At 46.5% G+C, this 21,619-nt stretch overlaps 4 protein-coding genes across 7 annotated transcripts in view; 2 read left to right on the forward strand and 2 right to left on the reverse strand.

The window, feature by feature from the left end:
* Positions 1-1,638, reverse strand: part of LOC117767610 (endosome-associated-trafficking regulator 1-like) — a 5,291-nt gene extending 3,653 nt beyond the window's left edge. The window contains exons 1-6 of the mRNA XM_034595394.1: positions 1,459-1,638; positions 1,111-1,195; positions 996-1,032; positions 861-933; positions 638-717; positions 520-539 (exon numbers count right to left, since the gene is read on the reverse strand). Coding sequence (XP_034451285.1) covers positions 520-539; positions 638-717; positions 861-933; positions 996-1,032; positions 1,111-1,195; positions 1,459-1,501 — 338 coding nt within the window. The 5' untranslated portion in view covers positions 1,502-1,638. The remainder of the gene's footprint in view (positions 1-519; positions 540-637; positions 718-860; positions 934-995; positions 1,033-1,110; positions 1,196-1,458) is intronic.
* A 21-nt stretch (positions 1,639-1,659) lies between these two features.
* Positions 1,660-6,957, forward strand: LOC117767746 (serine/threonine-protein kinase Chk2-like). 3 transcript variants are annotated; one of them, XM_034595592.1, is made up of 15 exons: positions 1,660-1,771; positions 2,143-2,449; positions 2,717-2,841; positions 3,444-3,576; positions 3,843-3,933; positions 4,038-4,134; positions 4,243-4,296; positions 4,496-4,560; positions 4,627-4,726; positions 4,879-4,965; positions 5,730-5,893; positions 6,069-6,181; positions 6,380-6,465; positions 6,572-6,640; positions 6,749-6,957. In XM_034595592.1, the coding sequence occupies exons 2-15, from the start codon at positions 2,152-2,154 to the stop codon at positions 6,848-6,850; spliced, it is 1,584 nt and encodes a 527-aa protein (XP_034451483.1). In that variant the 5' UTR covers positions 1,660-1,771; positions 2,143-2,151; the 3' UTR covers positions 6,851-6,957. The 3 variants fall into 3 exon arrangements, 2 of the variants coding, with proteins under 2 accessions (XP_034451483.1, XP_034451484.1); XR_004614932.1 differs by lacking the exons at positions 1,660-1,771; positions 6,749-6,957 and having other exon boundaries at positions 2,123-2,449; positions 6,069-6,236; positions 6,349-6,465; positions 6,572-6,644; XM_034595593.1 differs by lacking the exons at positions 1,660-1,771; positions 6,572-6,640; positions 6,749-6,957 and having other exon boundaries at positions 2,123-2,449; positions 6,069-6,236; positions 6,353-6,463.
* A 2,627-nt stretch (positions 6,958-9,584) lies between these two features.
* LOC117767755 (putative uncharacterized protein BRD3OS) lies at positions 9,585-10,698 on the forward strand. Its single transcript, XM_034595611.1, has 2 exons — positions 9,585-10,396; positions 10,432-10,698. Exon 1 carries the CDS (start codon positions 9,746-9,748, stop codon positions 10,058-10,060), a length of 315 nt encoding a protein of 104 aa, XP_034451502.1. The 5' UTR covers positions 9,585-9,745; the 3' UTR covers positions 10,061-10,396; positions 10,432-10,698.
* An 866-nt stretch (positions 10,699-11,564) lies between these two features.
* LOC117767740 (bromodomain-containing protein 3-like) lies at positions 11,565-21,328 on the reverse strand. Of its 2 annotated transcripts, none has more exons than XM_034595580.1 (12): positions 21,188-21,328; positions 18,103-18,395; positions 17,276-17,387; positions 16,808-16,945; positions 16,581-16,728; positions 16,222-16,391; positions 15,702-16,121; positions 15,019-15,147; positions 14,762-14,944; positions 14,345-14,565; positions 13,967-14,265; positions 11,565-13,878 (listed from the first exon to the last, which is right to left on the reverse strand). In XM_034595580.1, exons 2-12 carry the CDS (start codon positions 18,192-18,194, stop codon positions 13,760-13,762), a joined length of 2,031 nt encoding a protein of 676 aa, XP_034451471.1. In that variant the 5' UTR covers positions 18,195-18,395; positions 21,188-21,328; the 3' UTR covers positions 11,565-13,759. The 2 variants fall into 2 exon arrangements, with proteins under 2 accessions (XP_034451471.1, XP_034451470.1); XM_034595579.1 differs by having other exon boundaries at positions 14,738-14,944.
* Between the last annotated feature and the right edge of the window lie 291 nt (positions 21,329-21,619).

Below are 21,619 nucleotides of genomic sequence, written 5' to 3' on the forward strand. Positions count from 1 at the left end.
GTTAGCGGCCCGGTGGCTCTGTGGCCGGGAACCGCTGCACAGATTTGGTACCGTGCTGTGAACGGATCGGGTCCAGTCTACATCCAGGACATGGTCAAACCTCACAGCCCGTCCACTCCGCTCTGCATCGACCAATCAGCTGCTCCCTCACTGCGAGGGACAGCTCTCACTCAACAACATCAGGACTGTTTCCTGTCCTGGCTCCTAAACGGTGGAACCAGCTCCACATCGACATCAGGACAGAAAGTCCACACATCTTCCTCCAGACTGAAGACACTTCTCTTCAGACTATAGCTTGGTTAAAAATTTTTAAATAAGAACTATACACTTCCATGAAGCACTTTGTAGTTTGGCTTTCTTTAGGAAAATTGTACTTTCTTGAATCTTGTCGTTCTGGTTTGTTCCTCACGGTTGATTCTTATTGAGTCGCTCTGGATTAAAGCGTCAGCTCAATGATATGTAATAAAACCAAGATATTGGAAAGGAAAGAATTGTTTTCATTTATTTGTCCGAACAGACCAGTGCCTGTGAGTCTGTAGCTGTGAAACCAAAGCAGACTTTTTATTTATCAAAACCATCAGAAGAAACGTGTGTTGTGCAGCTCACGTTCACGTGAACAACTTGTGACGTTACTCACCTGGTCTCCTCCTCTGAGAGAAGGGAGGAGCTGCTGGCCACGCACTGGAAGCCCCACCCCCCAATCCTTGTCTTCCTCCTGATTGGACAGACAGAGAGGTGTTTAACCTGTCACTCAAAGTGAACACGAATCATTCATGTTCCTGGTTGAATGTTAGTTTAGTTCCTAGTTACTGAGGGTTAGTCACTAGTTAGTGGGGTTAAGTTCTGTGATGATGTCACTACCTGTGGTGCCATCGACGGCTCAGAGAGGAAACGTTTGTGGACATCAGGGTCAAAGGTTGAGGAGCTGCAGGACTACAGACACAGACTCAGTCAGTGATACTGTTCATCTGATGGAGACTCTGTGGTCTTCATACCTCACTGTGTTCCTGGTCCTGGTCCTGGTCCTGGTCCCGATCCTGATCCTGATCCCGGTCCTGATCCTGGTCCCGGTCCTGATCCGGGTCCTGGTCCTGATCCTGGTCCTGATCCTGATCCTGATCCTGGTCCTGGTTCTTCAATCGTAGAAACTCTTTGAAGGAGAACGGGTTGAGCTCCTCAGCCTTAACCTCCTCATCTGAGAAGAAACAAGCTGAGGAGATTTAACAGAGTGGTGACCTCTGATGGGATCAGCCCTCTGTCACATGATATGAGACATCAAATATACAAGAGTGGCGAATGGAGAAGAAGAAGAAGAAGGAGAAGAAGGATGTTGAAACACAGTGGATGGAGGTAATGCACCTTGACCACCACCAATAAACCAGAAGAAGAAGAAGACGACCTTCTGTCCTCTGTCTCTCCATCAGTGGACAGATGTGACCTGTCTGACGTCACACTCACCGTCTGAGATGATCAGGTTCTTACAGCTCCTGTGTCTGGACATGAGGACGCAGCAGGACTCGTTCTCTGATTGGACACCGTCTCTGATCCGTCACATACTCGATCCCCTCGTCCTCCCGGTCCCGCCGTCTCTCAACTTCAGACCCGGAAACTAACGCACATTCAAAATCATGTGATCAATACTCTGACTTCTCATTGGCCGACGTCATCACGTGACGTGAAAGTGGGATTCGGTACAAGGAAACACGTTTCCTCGGACTTCCGGTGTTCGGTGAAACCCCGAGGACACTGCGAGGACCGGAGAGACAGACAGGTGAGAACCAGGAGAGAAAGACACGAGAGACACAGGAGAGAGACAGCAGAGACACAGGTGAGAACCAGGAGAGACAGACACAGGAGACACAGCAGAGACACAGGAGAGACACAGCAGAGACACAGCAGAGACACAGGAGAGAGACAGCAGAGACACAGGTGAGAACCAGGAGAGACAGACACAGGAGAGAAGACAGGAGAGACAGACACAGGAGAGACAGACACAGGAGAGACACAGGAGAGAAGACAGGAGAGATAGACACAGGAGAGACACAGGAGAGAAGACATATATATATATATATATATATATATGTAGTGAAACGATGACGTTGCCTCTAAAATCGAATGTGTTGTTCTAATGTTAATCTACAGAGAGACAGAATGTCTGAGGAGGTTCCACATGAAGGGGACCAGCCTCAGTCCCAGTCCACCCAGTCAACCCAGTCCACCCAGTCCCCGTCCCAGGCCCAGTCAACACAGTCCCCGTCCAAGGCCCAGTCCACTCAGTCCGGTTCAAGTGGTTCCAGTGGACCAGCCTCGGCCAGCCAGTCATCCAGCAGCTCAGGGACTCTGAGCAGCATGGACACCATACCCGTCCCCCTGGCGTCTGTCCCTGAGGAGCCCGAGCAACAACCCTGGGGCCGCCTGCTGCCCATGGCGCGAGGTTTCAGGAGCCACGGTGAGTTCACTTTATAACCTGCTAACTCACATGGAAGCATGGAGGGGATTCTGAAACTAGTTCTGTTAGCAGTGGTGCTATTCCTCACAGTTTAAAGTTTATGCTAGTTCTAATCATAGTCACAATACTGGGAATAAAACTAGCCTTATTACTAATCCTAGTATTAAAATGAGAACTATTATGTTACTACTTATGATAGTTCTAATATGATATTATTATGAGTACTAATGTTATTAGTTCTATGTTCTATATTATGTTTGTTTACAGACTGTATAGAGGAGCAGTACCTGTTTGGACGAGACTCTAAGTGTAACTACGTTCTTGACGACCCTGAAGAACCAGGATCCAAAAAGTTCAAAATCTACAGCAAGAAACACTTTAGGATCTACAGAGTAAGATAACTGCTGATGCTAATGCTAACAGCTGCTTCAGACCTGAGCTCCTCAGTTCTCTGGATCTTCTCTGGAGGATCACACTCAGTTTCTCTTCTCCTCCTGAGCTCCTGTATAAAGTCTAGATCCAGGAGCAGTGTGAACACAGCAGAGGATCCTCCACTGATTCACTGAGTGGGGGGGGGGGGGGGGGGGGGGAGCTTCTAACACGGGACACAAACATGAAGAAACTAAAACAAATCTCACAGACGAAGATGTGAAGAGAGTTTGTGGTGATCCGAGCTGAAGGTGTCAGGTGATGTCAACATGATCACATGACCTCTGCAGCAGAGGTAACACGTCACTTCCTGTCTCTGTCTGCTGCACCCGGCTGCCCCCCCCTCTCACCTGAACCAGGAGGAGGATCTGATGCTGTGAACGAGTCTGTGCAGAAAACCTGCTGCTGTGTTGTTCAGCTGTGAAACACAAACTCTGGAGAAGCTCTGGAGACGAGTCTCTGGATTTGACCTGGAGCTCAGGTCTGAAAACTGCTTATGCTGCTGCTACTGTTGATCTCTGCCTGTCTCTCTGTCTATCTGTGTCTCTGCCCGTCTGTCTCACAGGAGGACAGTGAGGTCTTTGTGGAGGACTACAGTAATAACGGAACGTTTGTGGACGGGAACCTGATTGGTAAAAACAAGAAGCTTCCTTTGGTCAACAACGCTGTCCTCGCTCTGGCTGAGCAACGTAACAAAGGTCAGAAGTTAATGTGCTCACATGTAAATATTAGCTGGTGTCTCAGTCCGTCTGTGTCCAGCTGCAGGACGAGACACCGGGGGCCTCTACCAATTCTTAATGTCAATTTAATAAAAACCTATCATCTACTAATTATCAACTCCTGCAGCGCCCCCTGCAGGTGCTACAGCAATTCCAGCAGCCATATGTACAACCCTGTAGGGATTTTTCATGAAGTCCTCTTTTCCTGTCTGTCTCTACCTGTCTGTCTACCTGTCTGTCTCCAGTCTTTGTCTTCATTGACCTCATGTCTGATGATCAGTCGACTTTACCTAAAGAACTTCAGGAGAAATATCTGTTCACTCGACGAATCGGAACGTGAGTCTGACACGCTACACGCCACTGTGATGTCACATGATGTCTCCCTGTGACACTGTGTGTCTGTGTGTGTGTGTGTGTGTCTGTGTGTGTGTGTGTGTCAGGGGAGTGTGTGGTGAAGTCAGACTGGCCTTTGAGAGATCGACCTGTAAGAAATTTGCAGTGAAAATAATCAACAAGAACAACTTTAAGTCTGAAGGGGTGAGTGTGCTCTGATTGGCTGAGAACTGCAAACAAGGCTGCTGAGACAATGAAAAATAGGAACCTTGATCATGTGACCTATGCTGTTCCTTTTTTGTCCAATCACAGACGGCGACACGAAATGCAAAGACAGAGATCGAGATTCTCCAGAGGATCGACCACGTGAGTCTGACACCAACGAAGAAGAAATTAACAGCTTAAAAGAGGCGTGTCTACGTGCACCAGCTTCTAGATGCAATTCATTCACAAAACTCCAATAATAACCTCAATATTAAGTCTATGTAATAATGAATCAAAATAAAGGTTCATATTAAATCATACTGTTCTAAAGGGGATCCGTCTCTCGTCTCTTGTCCTGCAGCCGTGTCTCATGAGGACGGAGGACTTCTACCAGACGGACGACAGCTTCTACATCGTGCTGGAGCTGTGAGTTGGGATGTGTTCGATAAAGTTGTTTTCAAAGTAAACTTTATTGACAGTGTGTTTTTTCAGGATGGAGGGCGGCGAACTGTTCCACAGAATCAAGTCTCAGCAGCAGCTTCAAGAATCTGTCGCCAAACTTTATTTCTACCAGATGCTGCGAGCGGTGCAGGTGAGTCCAGCTGTGTCGCTATGGTTACTAAGGTGCCGCATCAGCGGTCCCCTGGTCTGCAGCACAATGTAAGAGTGTGTGTGTGTGTGTGCGTGTGTGTGTGTGTGTGCGTGTGTGTGTGTGTGTGTGCGCGTGCGCGTGTGTGTGTGTAGTACCTCCACAGTAACGGGATCATCCACAGGGACCTGAAACCAGAGAACGTCCTTCTGTCCTCTCAGGAAGACGTCTGTCTTATTAAGGTAAAGTCTGATTGGTTGATGTCTCTTCCAGGAGGTGGAGCTTCAGTCTGTGTTGGGATGATATCAAACCTGTCTCTCTCTCTGTCGCAGTGCATGCTGGGAGTGAGTGCGGTGGTGGAGAGTGCGTCTTTATAAGTTTTGTTTTCTGTCTTTATGTGTTTGCACCTAATTCATCACAGTAGTTTGTCTTTTCTGTCTCCAGAGTCTTGGTTTGTCCTCAGGCTGATTAAAGGCAGCAGGAGTCAACTGTGTCAAAGAGCCTCAGCTCCTCTCAGGTAGAGGACAGAGTGATGGACAGAGGGATGGACAGTCAGGTAGAGGACAGAGTGATGGACAGTCAGGTAGAGGACAGAGTGATGGACAGAGGGATGGACAGTCAGGTAGAGGACAGAGTGATGGACAGTCAGGTAGAGGACAGAGTGATGGACAGAGGGATGGACAGTCAGGTAGAGGACAGAGTGATGGACAGTCAGGTAGAGGACAGAGTGATGGACAGAGGGATGGACAGTCAGGTAGAGGACAGAGTGATGGACAGAGGGATGGACAGTCAGGTAGAGGACAGAGTGATGGACAGTCAGGTAGAGGACAGAGTGATGGACAGAGGGATGGACAGTCAGGTAGAGGACAGAGGGATGGAAAGTCAGGAAGTGGACAGAGTGATTGACAGAGGACAGAGGGATGGACAGTCAGGTCGAGGACAGAGTGATGGACAGTCAATACTTTATATTTAAATACTGTATATGTCTCTGTGGCGCCCCCCTCAGGTGACAGACTTTAACCAGTCCAGGATCCTGGAGGAGACGGTGTTGATGAGGACATTGTGTGGGACGCCCTCGTATCTCGCTCCTGAGGTCTTCACTCAGGCGTCCACCACAGGTTATGGTCTCGCTGTCGACGCCTGGAGCCTCGGAGTCCTGCTCTTCGTCTGGTAGGCTCATTGTCTCACCCTCAGTCTGTCTGTCTCTCATAATTTGTATTGGTTTGAGTTTTCACTGTTTTCACCTGTCTCCCCTCTACCTGTCTCCCCTCTACCTGTCTCCCCTCTACCTGTCGCCCCTCTACCTGTCTCCCCTCTACCTGTCTCCCCTCTACCTGTCTCTCAGTCTGGGGGGTTATCCTCCGTTCCATGAGACGTTCAGTCACTCGGTCACAGATCAGATCATCAGAGGAGAATTTACGATGGTTCAGTCCAAGTGGAGACAAGTCTCTGACCAAGGTAAAACTACTACTACAACCTGCAGTACTACAGTAATACTACTGCAGTACTACAGCTGTGTGTGTGTGTGTGTGTGTGTGTGTGTGTGTGTGTGTGTGTGTGTGTGTGTGTGTGTGTGTGTGTGTGTGTGTGTGTGTGTGTGTGTGTGTGTGTGTGTGTGTGTGTGTGTGTGTGTGTGTGTGTGTGTGTGTGTTACAGCTAAGGATGTGGTGAGGAAGCTGCTGGTTGTTGATCCCAGTGACAGGATGACGATAGAAGAAGCTCTGTCTCATCCCTGGTTACAGGTAACTAACTACTACATGACATTAGTTACATTACCACGGGCACGGCAGGTGCATTGTGGGAAATGTAGTTTGTGGGTGTGGACTCATGAAGTTGTGGTGTTTCTAGGATCATGTGATGATGGCGACCGCTCACAGACTGATGTACCCTGCTGGAGACCTCGCTGCCGCTGCCATGGTACACACACACGCACACGCACACACACACACACACGCACACACACACGCACACACACACGCACACACACACAGTTGGTAAGACTCACTCTGACCCCTCCCTCTACAGGAGGCGGAGTCAACCTCAGGGAGGAAACGAGGACGAGAAGGAGACAAAGACGACGAACACCCGGGAAAACGGCACAAAGCCCCGCCCCCTGTCCTGTTGTAGTGGACCAATCCGATTCAGGCGTTAGGTCATGTGACTCAGCTGGTCCCTGCTGAAACTGTCAAGTGTAAATAAAGTTTTTCTAATAAATCTTTTTATATTTTTGAAATGATTCAACGTGTCCTCGTCATGTGATGACATCAGCTGATCACACATCTTCATCATCACAGGTGAAGCGAGTCATGTGACCCTCGGGTCGTAGGATTGGCTGCAATAAGAAGTTCAGAGATTCTGAACTAAAATCTAAAAGTACAAATTATTTCAGTCTCTTTAAACTGATGCTGGATTTGACAGTGAATCACTTTCCATGTGTGGAGTCTGTACAGATACTGTGCATAGTTACTGCACTGTGTGTACGTGTGTGTATAGTTACTGCAGCGTGTGTACGTGTGTGTGTGTGTGTATAGTTACTGCACTGTGTGTACGTGTGTGTATAGTTACTGCAGCGTGTGTGTGTGTGTGTATAGTTACTGCACTGTGTGTACGTGTGTGTATAGTTACTGCAGCGTGTGTGTGTGTGTGTATAGATACTGCACTGTGTGTACGTGTGTGTATAGTTACTGCAGCATGTGTATGTGTGTATAGTTACTGCAGCGTGTGTATGTGTGTATAGTTACTGCAGCGTGTGTATAGTTACTGCAGCGTGTGTGTGTGTGTGTGTGTGTGTGTTTACTGCAGCGTGTGTACGTGTGTGTGTATAGTTACTGCAGCGTGTGTGTGTGTGTATAGTTACTGCAGCGTGTGTGTGTGTATAGTTACTGCAGCGTGTGTGTGTGTATAGTTACTGCAGCGTGTGTACGTGTGTATAGTTACTGCAGCGTGTGTACGTGTGTGTGTATGTGTGTGTGTGTATAGTTACTGCAGCGTGTGTACGTGTGTGTGTGTGTGTGTGTGTATAGTTACTGCAGCGTGTGTACGTGTGTGTGTATAGTTACTGCAGCGTGTGTGTGTGTGTGTATAGTTACTGCAGCGTGTGTGTGTGTGTGTGTGTGTGTATAGTTACTGCAGCATGTGTGTGTGTGTGTGTGTGTGTGTGTGTGTGTATAGTTACTGCAGTGTGTGTATGGGGTTAGTATAAGTATATCATTAGTTCCGCTGCTTGTGATGAGGAATGTGTGAAAACATAAAAAATTATATTTCTTAGTTTTGGAATCAGCTGAAACTCTTTGCAATAAAAATTCAAACATCTGAAAGAGGAAACAGCTGATGATGAAAACTGAAGTGAAATAAAATCCCATTGAAGAGAAACTAAAGGTGAAAACAATAATTCTAAACTAGTTCAACTATTTATCTTTCTTAAGGAAGAAGTTGTTTTTCCTTCCAGTCAAAATGTTGATTTTATTCTTCATATTTCCACTTCAATCTTGATTCAAACTGACAAACTGATTTGTGAATATGATATAAATGTGATTGACTAATAAGTTTATCTGAATCAAAATCTCAACTATGTTTTTTAATCCTCAACTTTTACAACATGATTTTAAAGTTAACTTTAAGTTTCTGTGTCGTCTTGTTTTTCACTTAATGTTTTCTTTATTTATAAAAGCTGTTCGAACAGGTGCTTATAAGATAAGATAAAGTCCTTTATTAGTCAATGGGGAATTTGCAATGTTACAGCAGCAGAAGACATCACATAAGCAGCATCCAGTACTTGGGTGAAGGAATATAAAGAAATAGCAATATAGAACAATATATAGAAAAAATATATATGTAATTAAACCGGTCTATACAGTGTACAGAAATATATTATGTCAGCATATGTACAGTGAATGGATATAACTGTTTATATTGCACAGACTTGCTTACAAATGAATGTAGAACAGTGAATAAGTTGAGAAGTGTTAAAGTTCAGTCCCCAGTGGGGGTGCAGGGAGTTTTACTGGGAGCAGAGCTGCTGGTCCAGTCTGCTGCAGGAAGACCAGCGCCACCTTCAGACACTGGGGGGGATCGCTCTTGTGCTGATGGTGTCCTGCAGGGGGGGGCTGGTTGTCCTCTGTCCTCTGTCCCACCACCTCCACTGGGTCAAACATCCCCGGACCGAGCTGGCCCTCCTCACGGGGACAAATAAATATAGTTATGATTATCTGATAGAAGATGATGATGCTAACCGATGCTAACCGATGCTAACCGATGCTAACAGATGCTAACAGATGCTAACAGCCCCGGGTTCCCCTCACAGGAACCTTGTCCCCCGGTCATCGGTTCCTACCCGGACAGGACTGCGGACACACCGTTGCTATTGGAAACAGCAGCAGCTTCAGATGCTAACGATGCTAACGATGCTAACGGTCGTTCGTGTGTCACCGTTTGTGTTCTGACGTTTTAACGGTTCGACAGTGACGTCACCACCGCATCAATTTAGTAAAAGCTTCGGCTAACAGGAGCTAGCAGGAGCTAACGGAGCTAACAGCAGGATTAGCTCGTGGATTAGCCGTTAGCCTACAGCAGAGTGGACGCAAGCTACAGGTGCTAACAGCCGTTAGCTTCTCTCTGTGATCTTCAACACCTGAGCCTGAAGTTAACCCGGACTAAGATAACCCCGAATGAATTAACCTGGACTAAGATAACCTGGACTAAACTAACCCGGAATATATTAACCTGGTCTAAATTTATCTGGACTAAGATAACCCAGAATACATTAACCTGGGCAAAGCTAACCTGGCCTATAATAACCCGGACTAACCACCCTGAGTGTGGAAACACTAGCCCCGGTCACAGGTGAAGATCAAAGCTTTATCGGTCACAGGCTCTGTGACAATCTGAAGGTTTCACATGTCAAGGTCAAAGGTCGGTCACCTGATGAACGAGCAGCTGTTTAGATCCAGTTTGACCTCTGACCTGCTGCTGGATCATGACTCAGGTAGATCTTGATCTGAGCTGGAACCAGCAGACGCCATCATGTCGGCCTTTGATCCTCCAGCTGTAGGAGAACCTGGTCCCGACTCCTCCGCTTCTCCTGGTTCTCCTGGTTCTCCTGGGCGGCCCCTCCTGGCAGAGAAGGCCCTGTCGGAGTCGTTCTCTCGGCTGAGGTACCGGGACACGTCCCTGATGATCTGGCAGCAGCAGCAGCTGGAGATGGCGCCTCCCTCCACCTACCTGAGCCGCAGCCAGTCCACCTGGTACAGCAGCTACGGGAACCAGGCCGTGCTGGTTCGGGACAAGAGGGGCCTGGAGGACGGCGAGGGACGGTCCAGGATCTGCAGCATCATGTAGACAGAACACTGACTCATCATTTTTATTTTACACGTTCTTTCTTCAGGAACTTTTCTGAACTTCTGGAACATGTTAAAACTTTTAGTTGAATAAGTTCCAGTTCATACTCGTGATATTTTAGGTCAGGACGTTTAAGATGAAGTTTGATCTGATGTCCAATAATCAATTAGAATCATCAGTCAGCTGACACAGGCTCCGCCCACACAACACATGAATATTCTGATACACGTGAACACGCAGGTGCTCACATGTATAACAATATTCATGTGATGTGTTAACTCTGACCTCATCAGTAAAATACACATTTCACTGTGTGTATTTGAATGTACAGTTGGTGTGTGTGTGTGTGTGTGTATTTATGTGTACAGTAGGTGTGTGTGTGTATGAATGAGAGTGGACTGGGTCAGTTTATACGTTTATTTATGAAAACAAATGAACTCAGAAAATAAGGATCATATCAGTAATTACATCAAATTATTCACGTGTTGTTTTTCGTCCTCTCTCTCTCTGGGCGATCTAAACGTCGGACAGGAACTATACAGCTACTATACAGTGCTCAAACATACGGAAGAAGGAACGTACGGCCGGAGTGCATGCAAATACATAAAATCACTTTTTTCCTTTTTCTTATTAAAATACAAAAATTAACTATAACCACCGAAGCTCGACCATCAACTAAATAAAACAGAGGAGGTTCCTGCGGCAACGAGCTGTCCGTCTGTCACTGCGTCTTTGTATCCGTTGTTTTAGGTTGTTATTGATTTGTCTGTAAAATGTCCAAAATAAAACTTTTTTTCTTCAGATGAAACGATGGGAAGAAAAACTAACGATTAGTGTTTACGTTTAGTTTTGACAAGTCTGAAACTTAGTAATTATTTCACCTAACAAACTATCGTCATGACAACCGAGCAGCGCCAGACGCCGAGGAACTGAGATGAGTATAGATCATAACCCTCCATGTTAGCAGATGGGACATGGACCAAACTAAAAAAGTTAAATAAATGTTTGTAAAGAAGTTTCTGTGATTTCAGTTCATTCTTCTCTCTCTGATGTTTGTTCAAGTGTTTCTGATCCGTTTGGTTTGAATCAGTTATTTGAGAATATAAAAACAGGCTGAGACGTCATGATTGACAGCTGAGACTGACTCAGGATGGTTGAGTGTGTGTGGGCGGGGCCTCGATACCACAACTCCACAATCACTACTGAACAGACTGACTGCAAATGACGTCATCACCACAAGATGGCAGCGTTCATAACAGAAACAAACTGAAAGTTGACGATAGAAAAAAGCGTTGTGAAGCAGAAGTTTCTGAAGGTCACATGACACTCCCTGTCAGGCGGGAGCCAATAGAAACAGTGTTGGATGTTAACATCACACGACAAAGAATGAGAAACGTTCTGATTGGCTAGTCTGAATTGCAGCGCCACCCACTAAACCCCGCCCCCCCAAACAGGCGAAGTCAGAGGTGAAACCGACAACGTGGAGTTAGGACAGGTGAGCAGTGAGGTCACGTGATTTAATCAGAAACTCAGATCAAAACAGAAACAAGTTGACATTGTGCTACACGCAGAAAATACTAACATCACGCAATGTAAAGCTTCTTCTGAAGGAATCAGCAAACTGCCCCACTCCGCCCAACCAATCAGGAGAGGGCAGAACTGTGATGTCATACCAACACATGAAATTAAACTGTTTAAAATATGTAAATTAAAATTCCTTTTAAAAGTTGAACGTGCAGTGACTCAGTGCATCCAGGTGGAGGCGCAGTCAACCAACAGAAGAAACATGTAAACGAATGAGTTTTATATAAAAAAAACCAAAAAAGAACTAAAAGAGCCAATCGACGTGACTTTACTAAAATGTCTCAAATATTCACTGGACTTTTTTCTGCTGAGAAAGTTTTGTCTTCATCCTGACGACTTCTTTATTTTGGACACTTTAGAGTTAAAATGATTAAAAATTAGAAATTTGGGTGAAGCTTCAATTCTAGCTCTGACTTTTAACCTCCGGAAGGGGGGGTGGGGGGGGGGGACGTCGTACAAAGACATTTTATATCGCAAATCTTATAAAGACATAAACGGGTTCAGCACAACCTGAAAAACAAAAAACAAATGACAGGAAATAAAGATGTAGTGTTAAAAAGAAACATGTCTGTCTCAGAGCGGTCTGGGTCCAGCGACCACGCCCCCAGCGTTGACCACGCCCCCAGCGTTGACCACGCCCCCAGCGTTGACCCCAGTCAAACTGATTCAGGACCAGCAGAGGGCAGCGTCGGTCTCAGAGGGTCTAAATCGAACGACAGTACGAAACCTGGATATGAGCTCAGCTTATCAATAGCTGATCAATATCTGATCAGCTGTTTGATTTTCAGTCATAAAGGAAGTGGATGTGATTGATCAGCTGCGCTCAGACTGTCAATCAACAGAAATTAGTAACACGTGAACATTGTTGCAGAGACGTCAGTCACAGATGAACTTTACCACTTATCAATAATCATCCGTCATTCACCAATTAACCAGTTTAAACTAATGATGTCACATTAAAAACTGGTTGACCTCTGACCTCACACACACACACACACACGCCTATAACTGCAGCTCCTGAACTCTGCGGACGTGTCAAACAGCTGATATGACATAAGTGTGACATCATTTTTACAAGAGGACGTGTCAAACAGCGTCTGTTAACAGGAGACGTTCAAATAAAGTTTCTTATCAACAATTTTCACGTCTCTACACGTTGATCAGCTGACGAGGACGTTTTTTTAGGGTTTATTTTTTAGCCAATCGTTCAGAACTGGACTCTAATGGTGCGTGCACACCAAACGTGCCGTGGGATCATTTGAGTTGATTGAGGTTAATCACGTGAATAAACACAAACGGGGAATATTCGCCGGTTCTCCTCCAGAAGAGAAGAGGACGACTGGCAGAAGGGATCAAGTTGCTGCGTCGTACATGTGGAAACTCCGGGGGAAGAATGACAGAAACAACTACAACTGCAAATTTCTCTGCATTGACTTTGTTTGTAATCTCGTGTGATCTTTGCGTCGCAGTCGGTGTGAACGCACCAGAAGAAAAGACGCCACTCGGCCGCTGAGACGCTTGTTCCTCTCCAGGTTTTGGTTAAATCTCCCATGATGCTCTGAGCTTCATCTCAGACATGTTTCCTCTCTGAAAACCTTTTCACTTATTGCTCGACTACAGCTTCACTTCCAACGATGTGAAACCCACTGAGACCTCCTCGTCCTCCTGATGATGACAGATGCTTCCGGAATGTGTTCAGAGGTCAGGGGTCGTAGCCGACGTCCAAACCGAGGAAGAAGAAATGTGGATGTTTTTATTTCTCTCCACAGCAGCGAGACGACAGTTAAGAGAAGATCAGTACAACTGGTGAACAGACAGACCTCCTCCTCTCGGACAAGTTCTTTCTTCTTCTGTCTCTCCATTACTCCAGGAAGAAAAAAAAAAAAAAAACGACACTAGGAGCTAAAAAACAGGTTTGCTTATTTACATACAGTCTCCAAGTCTGGGCGTGTGTGTTGTAAGAAGTTCAGAGTTTGGATCTCTGTCTTGTGTGTGTTCATGGTGGAAGTTTACATGGATGTGTGTTCATGTGTTAACTGTCGTTCCTGTGATTGAGTGTGTGTATAAACTCTGTGTTCAGTAACATGTTTGTGTGTGTGTGTTGTGTGTGTGTGTTCAGTCTGTGTCGGAGGAAGAGGAGGTTCCCGTTGAGGAGCTGTCATCAGAGGAGGAAGAAGAGCTGCCACTCAAACGACTAGCCCCGCCTCCTGAAGCCCCGCCGCCCGCTGCCTTCTCTAAAGGTGGGGGTCGAGAGAGAGGGAGAGGTTAACAAACAGGTTGGATCTGTGGTGAGTGTCATGTTTGTGTCGTGGTCGTTCTTACGCAGCAGCTTCCTCTGCTTCTTCTGCAGACAGGATTTGACGTAGCGCTCCAGCTCTCGGAGCGTGGAGGGTTTGAGCGTTTCGAAGTCGATCTCGATCTCGTCGGGGTTGGAGTCTCGCAGCGACGGCTCTCTGGACTGGATGATGTGAACGACGCGACCCAGCTTCTCGCCCGGCAGCCGGTTTATGTCCAGACTCAACTGGCGCTTCTCATCATACGACATCGGTAGAGACGACTCCTCGCCGTCTTCTCCGTTTGCCGAGCCGCCGCCTGACGTCTTGCTGCCTTTCTTAGGTTGCCTGGAAACGCACAGGGAAGTGGTTTGTCAGGTGCATTTTACACAGAAACATTAGGATTCACTGATGAACTGAGTCATACCTGGTTGCGGTCACCGTGCTGTTGGCTTTCCTGGCCGGTGCCTTCTTCTGATTGGCTGGTTTGGGCTGTTGAGCGGCAGCCTTTGGCTTCTTCTCTTCCTCCATCTTCCCCTTGTTCCCTTTGTCTTTCTTCTTCTCCTTGTCTTTCTTCTCTTTCTTCTTCTTTGGCTTGCTGACCGGAGCCTGGGACAAGACGGCCAGCTGCTCGTGCACCGCCTTCAACTGGTGGAATAGACTAATTATCAATATCTACAATCTCCGATCAATAATCAGGAACGCCTTCCACTGATCATTCAGTTCAATCAATGATTACTATGAATATTTGACATTTTATTTACTCTTTAAATCAATAGCAATGTTCAGTATTAAAGAAGGAAACCAGGATGTTCTTGACCTGTGATTGCTCAGCAGCACCAACCTGCTCCTGTAGCTCAGCCAATCGCGTGGCTCGCTCCTCCTCGGAGTCGGAAGATTCGTCTGAGGAGGAGTTGTTGCTGCTGTCAGAGGAAGCGGTGCTTTTACTGACCAGTGGTGTCGTAGACGGGACGGACACTTCCAGGCCCTCGTCCGGGATCTTAGCGAAACGCATCTCAAACACATCCTGAGGACGGACACAGTCACATCAATGACCTCAACACGGGCAGAGCTTGTTCTGGAATCTGAGGGTTGACGTACCTGCAGTTTCCGGGCCATGGCCACGACCTCATGGTCTGGAGGGTTGTACTTGTAACAGTTGGAGAACATTAACCTGACGTCAGTGGCAAAGCTCTGAGGGTCACTGTACTCGCCTTTATCCATCTTTTTCTGTTGACACATGAAATAAACTGTTGTCAACAACGAGACTGAACCTGGTGATGAGTCTGACTCGAAGATCTGAGGTTCAATCTCAAAATGTGCTGCAGCGTTTCTTAAAGGTTTCTACGTGAAACACATCTTTCTTCGAAACGTGTCAACGAGCTTTGTTTCCTATCGTTTGGTGGGTGTGTCCGAGGTGTTGACCAATCAGCAGCTGCGTGTATATAAACTATCGTATTAAAAGGCATTATGGATTGTTAACAACAGATGAAGCAGCAGCTGTTTACATCAACTGAAGATGTTACATGTTCTTGTATTTTATAAAAAATGTATTTAATAAGATCATATTCATTTAATCTGAAACTGTTTAATGGACAAACACAGAGACGGAACGTCAAGTGTATTTAAACTCACGTCGTCTACCGAGATTTCTATGACAAGAAGGACCTTCTCAGCTGCTGTAGTTCCACCAATCTTTTAAATAACGTTTTACCGAACGCAGCCCTGGCCTCACTGTGTGATGACATGTGACCTGCCATGTGTGATGATGTCATGTGTGTTACCCGGACGGAGCTGAGGTCCATGGGGTGTTTGATGATGTCATGGTAGTCGTGCAGCTCCAGTGCCTCTGCGTCCACGGGCTTATAGAAGGGCCAGGCGTAGGCAGCATGTTTCTTCGAGAGCATCTCTTTCAGGATGGCGTCGCAGTGTTTCATTTGCTCGCCCAGCTTACCGACCTTCTTCCCCCCAACTCCAACTCCAACTCCAACTCCTCCTCCTCCTCCTCCACCTCCCATCTCACCCACTGCCACCTCCTCACCCGTCTCTCGGCGGGTCTTAGCAGGGCGGGCGGCGGCCTCACGGCGGGACGAACCCAGTTTTGCTGGTTTGTTGTCCTGAGCAGATGGAGAGTCGGCACGACCAGCAGAGATGGCGGACGTGGTGGGAGTGGTGGTGTCGGCTTTCCTCTTCACACCTTTCTTCTGTTAGAGAGACAGACAGGTGGAAAGAGACAGGTGTGAGACACAGAGAGAGAGAGACAGTGTCTGTTCTTTGTATTTTAGATCGTGTGACGTATGTTACCTTGACAACAGGCTGTGCAGACGGCATCATTGTTGCTGGGGGCTGCGGTGCAGAGACAGGGGGCGTGGCTTGGACAGGTGTGGGCGTGGTGGATATGACAGGTGTCTGAGAAGGGGACGGGGAGGGGTAGGAGGGGGGAGGGGAGGCTGAAGACTCCGCCTGCTGACTCACTGAGAGACAGAAACAGAGAGAAAGAGCGAGAGTACTTAGTACAGCTGATGCAGTAGCACTACACAGTAAAACCAATGTACATCAACAATATCCCTTAATACTATAAAAATATTTCAGAGTATACGGTTGTAGAACTGTAGAATGACCTGTGGTCGCAGTACAGTACAACTGTAGTACTGTGGTATTACCTGTGGTGGGGGTGGCGGGCTGCTTGCTCTTGTTCTTTCCTTTGGGAGCCGGTGGCAGCAGAGCGACTTCCTCCTGAGGCATCTGAGCGACTTTCTGAAGGAAGATTTTCTCGAGGGCCTGAGCCATGAGCACGATGTCGTCTGTTGGCTGAAAAACAGGAAAGAGACGCGGTGCTGTTAACGTGTCAGTGGATGTGAGCAGGTGTGAACGTCGCAGTGTGACCTACCTTGTTGTAGATGTAACAGTTGGTGAACATGGTGTTGAAGTCCTGCATGGCCTCACTGGCGCTCCAGTAGTAATTGTTCTCCAGACGTCTCTTGATGGTTCCCATGTCCATCGGGTTCTTGATCACCTTGTGGTAGTCCTGGAAACACGGACGTTATTAGCTTAGAATCAAAATGGCAAAACAGCTACCCTGATTTACTAATTAGTGACAATTGTTTGTTGTTAAAGGCCACCTCAGTAGACCAGCCCATACTTCCATATCATCGTGATGTCAAATGGTAGTTGTGTAGTCTGGCCACTAGGTGTCCAAGATCAGTTTCCAAACTAAAACGTAGCGGTATGGATGTAGGCTAAAAACGCCAGATATAGAGTGATTCAGTTTAGGTTTATCTGTCGTCTCTGTGTGTGTCTTGTGTTGCAGGTTGAAACTGAAGATGAACAGAATGCGTCTGTTAGGACAGTGACTCACCGCCAGGCAGAGCTTGATGGCGTCGACAGGTTGGTAGAAGGGCCAAGCGAACTGATGTTTCCACAGAGTCTTCACCACCACGTTCTGCATGTACTGCAGCTGGTTGGTTTTTCTGGAGGACACAGAAGAGGTAAAGTTCATCTCACCTGTTTCAGGTATGTTTTCATCACTGTAAATCTGTGTTTAATATTCAAGCTGTTTTCAGACATGAACTGAACCACAGACACGTTCCTGTCATGTTCTGCAGGTTCTGGATGTGAGAACAAATGTCTGAGTCAGTGTCTCTGGACATTTTCTGGATCTTCTCCTGCAGCCTCCTAGTGAAATGTGTGTAACATGTCCTCGTGAGTCCATGTGAGGACACAGCAGGACAATGTGTGGAAGCTTCCCAGTGAGCGAGTGGACGTGTTGATGAGGTTTCTAACACGTGACGGACGTGAAACTGGAAGAACACAAACATCTCAGGATGAAGAAGAGGAGCCGTACACGTAGAAGACGAAGACGTCCACTTGGAAACACGAGGAGGTTCCAGATCTTCTGGTGATGAGGGCCGACGCCGGTGTGGATGAGCTGTAAACAACAACACTGATCTTTCCACAGCAGAGTTTATACGTCATGTCCGGCCTCCTGCTGCTCTACAGGCTCCGCCCCTGCTGCTCTACAGGCTCCGCCCCTCGCCTGGATGTTCCCACATGTTCCTGTTGGTGTGAACGAGTCGGACCCGACAACCTGCTGCTGCTGCTTCACAGGACACTAACTAAACAATTGTGTGAAAACAACTTTTCTCTTGGTCGCTGGGCTCAGCTCAGGTGTGATTGGTTACTGACCTGCCAGGTTTAGTGGGATTCGTGACCTCAGGGGCTGGTGGGTTGGTGAGGGTAGGGGGGCTGGGTGGCGCAGCCTCGGGGGCGTCCGACATGGTGGACGATGGTGACGTAACAATGCACCGTGGGACAGCAGTGTCTGACCTGAAGATGAAAAAACAACTCCCCCTGTGGTCTGAGGGTGTGTGTGTGTGTGTGGGCACACAGGTGTGTGTTGGTGTGTTCAGTTCAGGTTTGGTCGGTGCCGTTCCTTTAGCTCGATGTTTCCCTCGAGGAGACAAACTCCCATCTCACACCTGAGAGACAGAGACACAGAATTCATCACTTACATTTTCAAACTGTTAAAACTTCACGTTACCATGATGACACTCAGCTGTGATATATATATATATATATATATATATATATATTTCACTTCTCAACATATTAACATGCCAAAACTCATTAATGAATAATTACAATTTTCTCAAATTATGTTGCAATCATTTTGACTACAACCTGATTGATATGGATTTTTTGGGCTGATAATATTAAATAAGACATTTCTGAGACCAATACTTGATAATAAACAAATATAAAAAGAAAGTACAAATACAATTATATAAAACTTATAAGTATGAAAACAAAAGCAACATTTTTTAGAAGTTTAGAGTTTTATTTTCTCAGACAAAATATGAAAACTGTATGTTAGGTTTCATGTTTGCTCACATGTGGAGATGGTTTTAGGTCAGAAATCTCCCAAATCACACTGGGATATATGGCTGATTTCATCACATTGATAAATTATTGATCAGATTATTTCTGTTTATTTAAAGCATCCTATTTAAATGGAACTAAAATAAAAAAACATGGTATATGAAACTTTCATTCTTTTGCAGCAGAAAGTCAAGTCTTCTACCTCATCATCTCCTGATGACATCATGTCTCATTACATACGGTGAAAACACGTTAACGTGCAGTGAGTGTCGGGAGAGAAGCAGAGAAAAATCTTCATATCTGAAAAAGTTTATAATGTTCTTAGTTCTATTACGTTATGGGGAGTTAAGAAATATTTTGTTCATCTTTCTATACTTTGAAATATTTTATATCAATATGTTTTATTGTTTTACCAGTCTGATGTGATCAGGTCTGAACCGCCACTCAACATTCAGAGGACGCAGGATGTTTGAGAGTGAAGCTGATGTTAATATTCAAGATTAAAAAGAACACAGAGACCGACGGTGACAGTGAAGCATCACACACTTCAAATAACTGCCGACGGGTTTCTTGACCATTTTAAACATGAAGAATTTATTCCTCACTTTTACTTTAAGGTCAAACTATAAACTAAATTATTTTTCTGTCAAATAAGAGGCATTACTGCAGGATGTTGACTTCGGCGAGTTTGAACCGTTCAAATCAACGTTCTGAGGAATTCTATAAAAACAACAGAGAACAGTGAAAAGTAAAGATTTTCAGTTTCCTGTCAGAATCTGAGACTTCTCAGAAACTCCTGCTGGAGACTGAGAAAAGTTAAATGATCAGTTTCACCGACTCCAACATCTGATCAAGACATAATGTACAGGAGCTCGGGTCAGAAGATAGAATTTTTTAAATGTTCAGAAAGTCCCATTGGTTACACGGCCTTCAAAACTCTGACATGCAGAAAAGACTTTGTAAAATCAGAAGTGTGGACTTTTCATTTAAAGGTGTGAACAGGTAGAAGTTCAGCAACACATGTTCCATTTGATGTGAAGAAAAGCAGAAAACATCTAGTATTTAAATAACTCAATTCATTGACTGAACATTTGACTCAAACTACGTAGTCGAGTTGGTTCAAAGACTTTATCAAACCAACGTTCAGCTTCACTTTCTCAGATTCTCTCATTTGAAAACAAACTGAATGTCAGACAACACAGGAGAAATGATCCAGGTGATCGCTTTGAATTTCCATTAAAGATGGAACTACTCATTATCTTTATCAATTCACTCTGTTGATCATTTGGTCAAATAGACAGAAAACCTCGAGACCAGTTCACAGTGACAGAAAGAAAGTAGAAAAGGAAACATCCATCAGACTGATCAAAACTGAAAATCATTGATTATTCAAAACCTGAAATCACCAATAATCACTTTGTACTCGATTAATCACTGAGATTAGTTAACATGTGATAATTACATATATTAAATAACAGAGGAAACATCCGAGTGACCGATCAACAGTTTCAGTTTTAACTTGTAAACTCGTCACAAACCACCTGAATCACTTCATCGATTATTGATCAGACAACAATCATGTGTCTGGGACTCGAACCAAGGATTTGTCAACATTAGTTTCAGATTTACTCTGATCACATGTGTTTCTGATCCGTTCACATCAGACACAAACCGATTCAGGCCCGAACACTGAGTCGCGCACCGGGACCAGAACCACCGGAGCTCTCCCCCTCCGAACCCACAATAAACACCCGCCGCCCGGATAACGAGCCACAAACCTCCGGTCCCGGCGGCTGCTCGCAGTCTGTTGCTGCTAACGCGGAGCTAACAGCTAACACTCACCGCTGCGACCGACAAACTGCACACATCCAGTCCCCGGCAGCACAACCATCCGCCCGCAGAGCCACCGGGCCCGGGTTTACCCGGTGGTTTCCCCGCGGAGATCCGCTCCAGCTGCGGCCACGGGCCCGCTGCTCCGTGGGCTAACGAAGAAGCTCATTTATCTCGCTTTAAAAAGATGGCGGGCAAGCCGATGCAAAATACGAGCTAGGTCGCTAACTACCTGAGCTAAGCTACTGAGCGAGCGCGTTAAAAGAGCATTACTGCGGGTCCCAGCGGCCGCGGCGGCCCCGGGGCAGCGCTGGAGGACTCACCGGGACTTTTACGCGGTTATGAAACGACCAGTGACCGGATCGAAAGGTTTAAAATTCCGATCTTTGCAGATGTTGCCGCGGTGTTTGGCTAGCTAATGAGCTGTTAGCCTGTTAGCTGAGCTTTGTCTGAAGGCGCCGAGCGACTCCGAGCCTCCAGCTCCTCCTGCACCCACCGGGACCCCCCTCCGGCCCGTCCCCCCGCCAGCACCCCCCCGGCCCCGGTCAGAGAGCGGCTTTACTTTGGGTTCGGCTCCTCCGGTGCGTCCCGCGGCGGCTGCGGCGGCTTCTCTCTCCGCTTGGTTTTAGCCAAGTAGCATAATAGATGAGTTATCAGCTGTCTGCCCAGTGCGCAGGCGCACAGCTCAGCGGCATCATGCATGTTGTTGTGTTCCGATTGGCTGCTCGGGCCGCTGGGGCGCTGTGATTGGCTGTGAGCTGTTTGAGAGGCTGTGATTTGTTGCTGGGGGATAAAAAATAGCGCAGTTATTAGTGGGTGAGGTGGTTGAAGTGCAGTGATTGGTTGAGAGGATGACTGGGCTGCTGTGAATGGCTAGCGAGATTTACGAGGTTCAGAATGGCGCCGAGGTTCGAACTACACTCCCCAGCATGCAGAGCGGCAAGCAGCGAGCCCGGGGCCCGCTCTTCCTGGTAAAACTATATATATATATATA

The sequence above is a fragment of the Hippoglossus hippoglossus genome, chromosome 9 (genome assembly GCF_009819705.1).
Source record: "Hippoglossus hippoglossus isolate fHipHip1 chromosome 9, fHipHip1.pri, whole genome shotgun sequence".
Taxonomy (NCBI): domain Eukaryota; kingdom Metazoa; phylum Chordata; class Actinopteri; order Pleuronectiformes; family Pleuronectidae; genus Hippoglossus; species Hippoglossus hippoglossus.

What these genes read in the sequence shown, in the direction of transcription:
- LOC117767746 (XM_034595592.1), top strand. Translation starts at nt 2,152, where the DNA reads ATGTCTGAGGAGGTTCCACATGAAGGGGACCAGCCTCAGTCCCAGTCC. An exon ending in GGCTGAGCAACGTAACAAAG is followed by an intron (nt 3,577 to 3,842) that starts GTCAGAAGTTAA and finishes GTCTGTCTCCAG; the next exon opens with TCTTTGTCTTCATTGACCTC. An exon ending in AGATGCTGCGAGCGGTGCAG is followed by an intron (nt 4,727 to 4,878) that starts GTGAGTCCAGCT and finishes GTGTGTGTGTAG; the next exon opens with TACCTCCACAGTAACGGGAT.
- LOC117767755 (XM_034595611.1), top strand. Translation starts at nt 9,746, where the DNA reads ATGTCGGCCTTTGATCCTCCAGCTGTAGGAGAACCTGGTCCCGACTCC.
- LOC117767740 (XM_034595579.1), bottom strand. Translation starts at nt 18,194, where the DNA reads ATGTCGGACGCCCCCGAGGCTGCGCCACCCAGCCCCCCTACCCTCACC. An exon ending in GTGCTGCTGAGCAATCACAG is followed by an intron (nt 14,566 to 14,737) that starts GTCAAGAACATC and finishes CTATTCCACCAG; the next exon opens with TTGAAGGCGGTGCACGAGCA. An exon ending in GAAGCAGAGGAAGCTGCTGC is followed by an intron (nt 13,879 to 13,966) that starts GTAAGAACGACC and finishes CCCCACCTTTAG; the next exon opens with AGAAGGCAGCGGGCGGCGGG.